This window comes from Belonocnema kinseyi, chromosome 3 (genome assembly GCF_010883055.1).
Source record: "Belonocnema kinseyi isolate 2016_QV_RU_SX_M_011 chromosome 3, B_treatae_v1, whole genome shotgun sequence".
Classification (NCBI taxonomy): Eukaryota; Metazoa; Arthropoda; class Insecta; order Hymenoptera; family Cynipidae; genus Belonocnema; species Belonocnema kinseyi.
In genome coordinates this window covers 122,131,749-122,142,677 of record NC_046659.1, presented here as the reverse complement: position 1 = coordinate 122,142,677, position 10,929 = coordinate 122,131,749, and the positions used below count along the sequence as shown (strand labels likewise).

General features: G+C 28.6%; 1 protein-coding gene across 1 annotated transcript in view; it reads left to right on the top strand.

Moving 5' to 3' along the window:
* The window catches only part of LOC117170013, a 53,795-nt gene that overhangs the window by 27,099 nt on the left and 15,767 nt on the right, over nt 1-10,929 (top strand). The window contains exon 3 of the mRNA XM_033356528.1: nt 777-846. Within this exon, the coding sequence (XP_033212419.1) occupies nt 777-846 (70 nt within the window). The remainder of the gene's footprint in view (nt 1-776; nt 847-10,929) is intronic.

Sequence of the window (10,929 nt, the reverse complement as noted above, 5' to 3'; positions counted from 1 at the left end):
ATACTTATGACTCTTAAAAGTGTAAGCAAAAAAACAACAGGATGAAGACAACCTTAAAATGGAAGAAGATGAAAAAGCAGCATAGTAATGAAAGATCATAAATAAGTTGTTTCCCCCGAAAAATAGACAAATACCAGATGAGAAATTTATAAGAAGAATAGAATATTACTGCCTATTATTCCAGAAAATTTAAGGAAGAATGGTTTGTTTTACCATCTTTCTTTTTTCAAAAACTCGAAATATAATTTTACCATTTTGTTAAAAACTTTTTTTATGGGTTTTAAACTCAATTTGCAAAACGCTGATTTTACCCATAGCATCTTTAAATTTTCGTACAAAATTTAAAAACATCGCTACGTTAATTGAAAAAAAAACCTGTATCCTTATTTTTTACGTACAAAAATATATTTGATGGGTAAGCCAATACTAAACATGTCACCCACCGGCCTGTATGATTTGAAATGGATTCGCTTATGAATATTCCAAGCCTTTTTTATGACAAAAGCATATACTTTACTTTGTAGTAATTTCCATAAAAATATACATACTAACCTTCAAAGAAGAATAAAACATCCGTCTAATTGAAAAATGTCCGTTGGGGTTTTCGCATTTCAAAATTATCATGGTGTATTAGAAAAAAATCGAAAAAAAGGAGAAGCGAAAGGTCTTTTGGTTTAAGGTCAGTCAAAACACACTGTAAGAAGTTGTCTAAGAGAAACCGTTGTTAAAAAAAATTTATTAATGATCTTTGATAAAATTGCAATTTGAATTTTCAGACGTGGCACTCGTCTCACCCGTCATGCGGCCAAGTCCCAGTCAGAATTCTATCCGGAAAGTTACTCCAGGGTAAGTGTCTAGAATCCAGAATCTAGATTCTCGACTCCATAAGCCGTAACGGCGCTGAAAGCTCACCGGAAAATTATTCGAAGCAAGGTGAATGAGCAGGGGAGAATGCGAGTTCGGGTAACATCCACCCTCGTTTGTGTAAAGTTGCCTTGATCAAGGTTGACACTTTCCTACACTTTCGCATTTCCGCACACATTCAAACTAAAGCTATACTTAGGGCAGAACTTGAGACAGTTTCAATAAGTCTTCGTTTCAGAGCGTAACGAAAGGGGATGGAGATTCATGCATATACGTCTTTATTGCTACTACAGAGAGCCACCCTTACCTTTATTCACCTTTATCGCCTCTCTTAAAGGATTTTCAAATATTTCCGAGATCAAAAAGCATTTTATGCATCTAAAAACATCTATATTCAAATTGTTTTCCTTATAAATTTGCTGTGTGAATTAAACATTTATGGTAATATTTTTGATCTCAGAAGTACTTTAAATATCGTAAAAGTTTGTGTTCATCCGAACTTGGAGAACATTGTGTTCGATTTATCTTCCCAAATTATCGAGCATTTTTTCGAAAATTTTTATTGTATTTTTAGTTCTGAAGCCAAGAAAAAGTAAGGGTTTCCGATCAATGGATTAAATTATAATTATTGATCGGCTTTACACCGACCAGCGGAAGGTTAGCTACATTGTGCATACACCTGTTGGGAGAAGCAAAACTCTGACCTCGGAAAGAGCGTGAAAGAAGGTTTGACAACTAATAAAATTCATGTACGCCAGCTGATCGAAACTGTCCAAAAATACATTCAAGCAATACAAATATTCTTCGGAAAATCATACAAATCATTGTGATGCCTTTGAGAAATCATTAAAATCTTTGTGGAATCTTTGGAAATATTTGTAAAATATTTTCAATATTTTGTAAATATTTGATGGTATTTCTGAAATGACCAAAATCTCTAGAAAATCAATGAAATCTTTGTGAAATATTTTTAATCTATCCTAAATCATTATGAAATCTTCAAAATCGTTGTGATATTTTTGTAAAATCATTGAAATCTTTTTAATCTATCCGAAACTTTATCAAATATGGCAAATATTTTTTAAGTATTTGGTATATTTTTGAAATTGTTTCAATCTTCGAGAAATCATTGAAGTCTTTGTGAAATCTTTTTAAACTATTCGAAATCTTTGCGAAATATCTTAAATATTTGTGAAACATTTATAAAATAATTAAAACCTTTGTAAAATATAGAAATGTTTGTTAAATATTTGATAATAATTGTGAAATTGTTTAATTTTTTACGAAATATTTGGAAAACCATTGAATTCCTTGGAAATCTTTGAAATGTGTAATTTTTTTTAAACATTTGTGAAATTATTGAAATCTTTCTAAAACCATTGGGAAATCATTGATGCCTTTGTGAAATCTTTTAAACATATCCGAAATCTTTGTGGAATATTTGCGAAATATTTGGAAAATTTTCGAAATATTTATAAAAAAGCTGGAAATCTTTGAAAAATCATCGAAAGCTTTTCGAAATCTTATAAATCTATTCAAAACTCTGCAAAACATTTAAGATCTTTGTGAAATATTTCAAATATTGTTGAAATACTTGATATTATTCTTAAAATATTTGCTAACATTCGTGAGATTCTTCAAATCTTGGGGAAATTATTTAAATCTTTGAGAAATCTTTGAAATATTGAAAATATTTTAAAAAGATTTGTGCATTTTTTAAAATATTTGTGAAATTATTTAAAAATAATTCATGCCTCTGGGAAACCTTTTAAATTTATGCGAACTCTTTTTCAAATCCTTGCGACATTTTTTTAATTTTTGTAAAATCTTCACGAAATATTTTTGAAATATTTGGTAATATTAGTGAATTTTTAAAAATCTTTGTGAAACATTTGGGAAATCTTCCTTAAATTTTAGGAAATCTTTCTAAAGAAATCTTTAAGATGTTGAAAATATTTTTGAATTTTTTGGTAATATTTGTGAAATTATTGAAATTTTTGTGAAATCATTGATGTCTTTGTAAAATCTTTTAAATCTCTGCAAAATCTTTGTGAAATGTTTGAAACATTTCCTATCTTTGGGAAATGATTGAAATCTTTCTGAAATCTTTACAAATCTTTGAAGCTTTGGAAATATTTTTGAAATATTTTGCAGTATTTGTGAAATCATTAAAATACGTGCGAAATAATTAAAATCTTTGTATAATCTTTGAAACCTATCGCAAGTTTTAAAGAAATAATTGATGCCTTTGTTCAATCTTTTAAATATATCCGAAATCTTTGTCAAATCTTTGAAATCTTGAAGAAATCATTAAAATCCTTCTGAAATCCTAAGAAATCTGCGATATATTAAAAATAATTTTTGATTATTTGGGAAATCATTGAAATCTTTGTGACACCATTGCCTATTGTTCTGAAATATTTAGAAATATTTTGGAAATTTTTTTCTAATATTTGTGAAATTATTGAAATCTTGTGAAATATACGGCAATATGAATTGTATACTTGTATTTATTATAATTCATTACAGTGAAAACTTTTAATAGCCCTCCCTTGTATAGCCCTTCCGAGAAATGACGCCGCGTCGGCGCTATAGAAGAGTTTTACTGTATTTACTATTTATTGTCCATTTATTATTATTTATGTAGAATTTTTATTTAGTACAAAATTATTATAGAATGTATAAATGGTGCCATTCAATATTATAATTACATTCTCCTGCCCCACCTAGAGCAAAAAGGCTCCGCCGCATCTTCTTACGACTTCAATCAGTAATCAATCCGATTTCACTTTTTAACGGTCAACACCTAACAAGTTTTTCAGGACAATAAAGTCTTTTTAAATTATTAAATTCTTCAAACTTAAAAAGAACTGATCTGCAGCTTGCGGACATTCTTACATTTGATGACCTACGTTATCGATAGTTTAGATTAGCTGGGGAACATGATTTTTATAACTTGAAACCCCTTCTTTTACGCTCTTTCTCAGATGAAAGTTTCACTTCCCCCAAGAGTTCTACGTGCGCGTAGCTAACCCTTCATTCGTCGGTGTAAATCCCACCATTGAAACACTAAAGGATTTTTAAAACCTTACAGATCCACATAGTCTTTATTATAATCCAATGAGATTTTTTTCTTATGAGTTGTAGCTCACCAAAGACGAGAGTCATTAATTATCTTTTGCGTATAGCATTGAATAGCTCTGATTCAAAATTTTTATAAACAATTACTAAAACATAGTTGGTTTTGGAAAATCTTGCACATCCATACAGCCTTGATAAGAATCGTCTGAGATTTTTTTCTAATGAGTTATAGCACACCTAACTCAAGGGTCACCGACTTTTTAATCCTGCTTTTCGATATTTGAAGTACACTCTCAAAAGCAGAGTGAAATTATATCACTATTATAATATTGATTTGATTTCTGTAATGAATGCAAATAATCATCACTACTCTGAATTTAATTAGTGGATGAAAATAACGAGAAATTTGTGGTTTTGAAAGGAGGCAGTGGTTTTAAGGGTGAGCAAAATGAGCATTGAGCAAACTCGCATTTATACTTCATCAAAAGCAGAGCTCTCTCGTCGAAGTTAAACTCACCGCACATGTACGCCAATCCAATTCCTTACATGCTATTGACCAACATACATAGACCCTTAATCGAGATGCCGTTATGCCAAGTAGAACGCCCCATGTTTATCATTGGTATATGCTAGAATAATCAACCGTGCCTACTCAAATACGCCGACCTTCATGAGACAATATTCACATGTACACAGGTCATTCTCACGCAATTTAGGATTTCATGCCTCTGACATATATCGCGGGACTTCAGGATTTGAGTGCATGTTTAATAATTTTTTATATACGTATTAGACTTTAGGCCACTACAATTTATTAGAAAAATTAGTTTAAATAGGCACCGTGTGCCAACAAAAAAAGGGTTTCGTAGCTTATTGAGACCATAATTAAGTTTTAAAAGAGTTCCTGCGCCTGTTCCTTCCCGCTCCTACTCATCCCCCTTTCGCTTATTTCCAGCTTCCCATAATAATCCTCCGGTGACTTCCCTATCCTATACTTAAAGGCGTACAATTTATTACCTTCTCGAGTTGCATCCCTTCCACTACTACCCTCCCTTCTACTTTACCTATAATCACTTTCCCCACTAGCATCCCCTCACCCTCTTTATTATTTCTCTTTCCCTCCTGATACTTTCTTACCTACTCTCTTACCCTTTAATCTCTAGATACTTTCTTCTCTCACTTATCTTCACTTCCCATACTTGAACTCCACTTACTTCCTAATTCCCCTCCTATAACTCCCCCATCCTCACTTTTCCTACTTCTCAAGCTTTCCTATAACTTCCCTTCACTTTCTTCGCTCCATATACTTCTCCTCTCACACTTACCACACTTCCCTCATTTAACCTACTATACTTCCTTTAACTTCAAATTTTTTCCCTACACTTCACCTAAACGTGCTCCTCTTATTTGGCCTACTTCACCTTTCCACACTTACCCACAGTCGCTTTCCCTACATACGTTCCCTTCACTTGCCCTCTCCCACTTACATTCCCTTATCCTACTTACGCTTTCCACATTTCCTCTACTTCCATTTACCAGTTACCCTCAGTTACCCTCACTTCTCCTACTTTTGCTCCCCACACTTGAACTACACCTGCTTCCCTTATTCTCCTTATTTTCTCTTCATTTACTTAGCAACCGTCATTGACACTACTTCCCCTCCCTTTGCATGCCTAACTCGTTACCCCTTACTGAATTCTTCTAACTTTCCCTCACCACCCATAATTCATTGTTTAAACAGTTTAAAATGGTCTAAATGCCTCTTTTGATAGGAAAAAGTTGGAAATTTTTTTTTTGAAATTTTAAAAATAAATTACATTACTCTACAATCTCTGATGATATAGCAGATAAATTAAAATTTTTTTAAAAATAATTACATTACTCTCTTCTAATTCTTAGATTCCTTAACCTACTTCTTACTGTTGAAAAGGATTGTTTTTGTAAATAATGATATCAAAATATCAAAAATTAGTGTTAATTTTTCAATGCTATGGCCTCAATGATAAATGTGAACACCTCTTTTGAAACATATTCGTTTTTTTTAATTGTTCTTATGTATGCAAAATTTGTTTTTAAAGTAATATACAGAGATAATGATTACTTTAAACGAAACTTTATGCATACATTAGAACAATTGAAAAAAACTAATACGTTCCGAAATAGATGTTCACATTTATTAATTAAACCATAAAATTAAAAAATACAAATAATTTTCTATATTCTATAGAATTAAGATTATTTAAAGAAATAAAAAATTAATTAACAAATGCATAAAATTGCGTAATTTATCTGTTCATCAAGTTCTATAAAAAAAAGAAAGAAAAAAAGTGATAATTAAAGTCTATATTCTAAAGTATACTTTATATTGTATTATACATTGTCATGCTTTGGACGGAATTTACAAAAATTTGTTTCCCTTGATAATATTAAAACAAAAATTTGATGAAAAAACATGTATTTACTAATTTTGAGGACCTAAAAAAATAGAGGAACCGTAGAAATATTGGAATATATTTCAGTGCCAATTAACCATATGATTCCGATCAATGAAGCATGTCGAAATTGTATCATTTTATGATGATAAAAAAATTCATGTTCAAGAAATTAAAGCCAAAACCCTATATAATTACAATTTTTTACGCGAAATTGTTTATATTGAAAAAATGTTTCAAAATAAAAAATTAACTAATAGTTTTCTAAAACACTATCACCGCCGTTAATATTTCCCCTTATAACCAGAAACTTTCTCTTCTTCCACAAATATCAATATAAATTATAATAGATTTTTTTAAATAATCTGTATAGTATTTTGGATAAATCAAAAAACAAATAAATACTTAGAATGCTACATACTATAAAGAATATAATAAAAAATTATGCAGTAAATACAAATTTAAAAGACAGATTTTCGCTTGTAATATAAGTCTCATTAATTAGTTTCTTTCCGAACAAATCAACAATCGAGGAAACTGACAGTAGCAATATTTTCTTCTTATTTTCCTGATTAGAAGTCACAAAATTAATTATAAAATTTATTTCACTGGTTTATTTTGCCGCCTAATAGATGCTTGAAATCATATTAAAAGTCTCTTTCTTTCATTTCGTTGAAGACAACTTTTGTCGTCTTTTATCACCTGTATTCAACTTCGCAAATATTGATTACCTACTCTGGAGGTTTGAAAATATTAAAAACCTTTCTATTTAAAAAAATAGTTTGTCTTAGGCTTTATTTTTCTATCTGCGGTATATTTCTAAATCAATTTGATTTTGGTTATTTGAGTTTTTATTTAAATTTTTTATTAATCACCCTAGTGAAAAAAATTTAGAAGAAAGTACAACATTTCTACAACTGTAATTTCATGTTCAAACGCGTCCTTTTTTGTAAACAAATGAACCAAATTTCACACAAAAAATACACTTTATTACAAAAAGCTCATTTTTCCTTGTATTTACTTACAGAAAAGTAAAAGAAATTAACAATAAAGTATAAGTTTCTGCAATTCCAAAATTTGTATAACTCCCCATTAATATCTTTCTTTTACTTTGTTGTTAGAATCTACAAGATATTGCAGAAAACTACAGTATTTAACATTTTTAAAATTTCTGTGCTTAAGCCAAAAAAATACTTTTAATTTTACGTCAATTATTATAGAAAATTACAAATCTTTACAATAAACTACAAGATTTCAAAATAGCTAAAATATTGGAAATCTGTACTTAAATTTATGTCGTAAATATTGGTAGTTTGTTTTAAAAATATACAAATTAAAAAAAAAGAAATATTCACAAGAAATAATTTTAGAATCCGCATGAATGTTTTGACTTAAACTTTACTGTATGTATGTAGGGTATGTTATATATCAGCTTCTATAAGAAACTACAATTAAAAAATAAATATGTATTAAACTTTCCCCAAGAACTTTTGCTACTATAATAAATTACACTGAACTGTAATTCAATTATTGAAAATTGAACAATAATGAATTTCACAAGAGGATCCTGAATCTGTTCAAAATTCAACAAGTTACTGATTTTAACGCTAAAAATGGAAATTTTGCAACGGAAACAATTTTCAATTTAAAAATGATTTCTAATTATTAGATTCATAATTAAAAGCTCTTATTATAGTACAAATCCTATTTAAATATTGTTTCAATAAAAAATATTCCATTTTTAACGAATTCAAGTTGAACATTTTTTAAAAAGGAAACACTATTTTTTGGAATATTTAGTTAATATTTCCGTGTCAAATTTAAACTTTGAACGTTACAATTTCAATTGTTCTATTTGAAAAATCATTATGTGAGTGAAATTAATGAACTTTCATGAATAAATAACAAATAAACAATTATTAATTTAAAATATATTTGACTTAGTATAAGAGATATTTACAAGTTTTGAGCAGATCCAAATTGAATTCGAAACAGTTAATGATTTTTAAACGTGAAAACATAAACTTAGATTTTTTAAGGTTTTAAGATAAAGTTATGAAGTCTTTCAAAGATCTTTGAAGGTCTTAACAAAAATATATAAAATGTTCAAGTTTGGTAAGAGAATTTAAAATGATTTTTTATTTCGAAAAATTAATTTAAAAAGAATATTCCAAAATATTTTAAAACAAATTTTGATTGATAAGCGACAATTAAGCAATTATTGATTTTTTAAATAATTTAATTAGTTTAATATATATTTAGAAGTTTTGAAAAGATTACGAAATAATTTAAAACGTGAAAATATTTCAAACCGAAAATGTTATCAAAATTCCTAGAAAAATTTAAAATATTTTTTGTTTAAAAAATAAACTTTAAAAAGTGTTTCGAAATATTTCGAGAATTTTCAAAAAGAATCTGGCAGGTTATAAGGCAATTTTTTTTTAATTTTGCAGAATTTAAAAAAATTTGTAGGAAAGATTCGAGTTCCTAGATAATAACAAAAGTTTCATGAGATTTTCCTAGATAATTTTCCAACCTATTTTCTTAGAACAAATTTTTAAGAACATATTTAAAAAGTTTTCAAAATACATTTTAATGTATAAAATAATGTTTCTAGCCTAGAATAACTTAAAAAAATATAATTTTTAACATTTATAATTTTTTTATATATTCTCAAATTTATAGCTTGAAAATGGTAGCATGGGTTTCTATTTTTTTAATCTTCGAACTGTAGAATTTATATAAGTTGAAAATTAAAATTTTGCACTTTAACGGACTTTAATTAAGAAATCTTTAATTGGAAAGTGTTAGAAGATTTCATTTGATAAGCGTTAATTGTTGAGCCTTTGAATTAACATTTTTTTCATTCTTTACTTTTAAATGTTTAAAATTCAAAAGTATTTCAATTTGCTTAAAATTGCGGTTCAATTTTTATAACTTCAAATGATAAGATTTTTATTTTTAAGATTTCGATTCTTTTAATTTCAATAAAAATTTCTTTCAAGTTTAATTTTTATTTGCAGTCAAAAAGTTGATTGTTCATTATTGTCTTTCAATATTCTACCAGTCCTTTAAGATTTAAACATAGAAGCTTTTTGCAATAGCAATTATGTAAATATCTCAATATCTCAATTTTTAAAAAATCTTTACAAATAAGTAAAAAAAACTCAAACCATTTTTACAGGAATCTATATAAAAAAATATGTTTGTTGATTGCTTTAAAAATGGTTTTAGTGTTTCGTACTTATTTGTAATAATTTCTCCTCCATTGTAGTATAAAAAGATTTGAGATATTTCATTTATTTCTTTCTGTGAATTTCTTGTATTTATTTGCTGAGCAGGCTGTAAATGAAGATGAATAAACAAGATGCCTTCATGAACTCTATTCAGTATTATAATCATAATATGCATTCCATGCCCGAAAATAGACATTTACGCTGACAAGGGAAGCTTTCAGATTCAGGAACATCTCTCTTTGTATACATAATTGTTAGTTGTGAATTTAAACTAGTTGATGAAAATCGCTTTTGCCTCATGCATCACGAAAAAACGTAAAAAAAACTACCTGTTAGACTACCGTTGGAAAAATATTTATTTACACTACCGTCTAAAATTTTTGATACGACCAGCGCGAGTACCATTATAAATCAATGCTGACTTTGAAGTGTGATTACTCGTCAAAAAATAAGTGAAACTTCTTCCTTGAAAAACGTTTTGGAGGGTCTATCAAATGCCACGTCAAATGGCCTGTTATAGAGATATTTTTTATCTTTTGAAGAGAATATACCACGTGAGAAGTTAAAAAAATGCAAGATTTTCTCGAATTTTTTTCATCTCGTCTTGAAATTCTGGCATGATCTGGGAAATTCGTTGAAAAAGTCAGAAATCATGCATGTCTGCGCGGAGTTTCAGACGCCGCGCAGTTGGAAAAAATGGCTTCTTTGTTTCAAATCAACTTACCGCCCATAAAGATTGACCGATTTAGATTTAAAAAATGGAAAAAAGCTGATAAGATTTCTAAGAAAGTTGCTGGCCTGATTTTTATATTAGGCTTTCAATTTTTTTTATAAGTAAATAAATATGATGAAAAAATCACAATTTTTTCTATTTGAAGTTTCCAGTGCTCGTCAATAACAAGAAAATCGATGAAATTGCTCAAGTTTCATAGAGTGCCACTGCCCGTGCAGAAAGTTCCCCGAAACGAAATATTATACGAAGAAAAATTGCAGTCGATTAAATTTATTTACTTAAAAATGATTTCATTGATATTCATGTTAACAGTTTTGTATATTTTACATTTAAATAATGTCGTATAATAATAAATATTTTATTAGAAAAAGAGAGTATAAAATTTGGCGTTTTAGCTTTCTTAAGCTGTAGGTTATGAGGATGGCTTATTCATCCAGTTTCAATTCGTCGGTTTAGCGCAGTGGTTAAGACTGTCGACTGTGAGGCGATAGATTGAGGTATAAATATGTAGGTTCGATACCCCGTAGCGTTAGAAATTTTATTTCTAATATAATGTTTAAGAATAAAATATATGTATTCACTC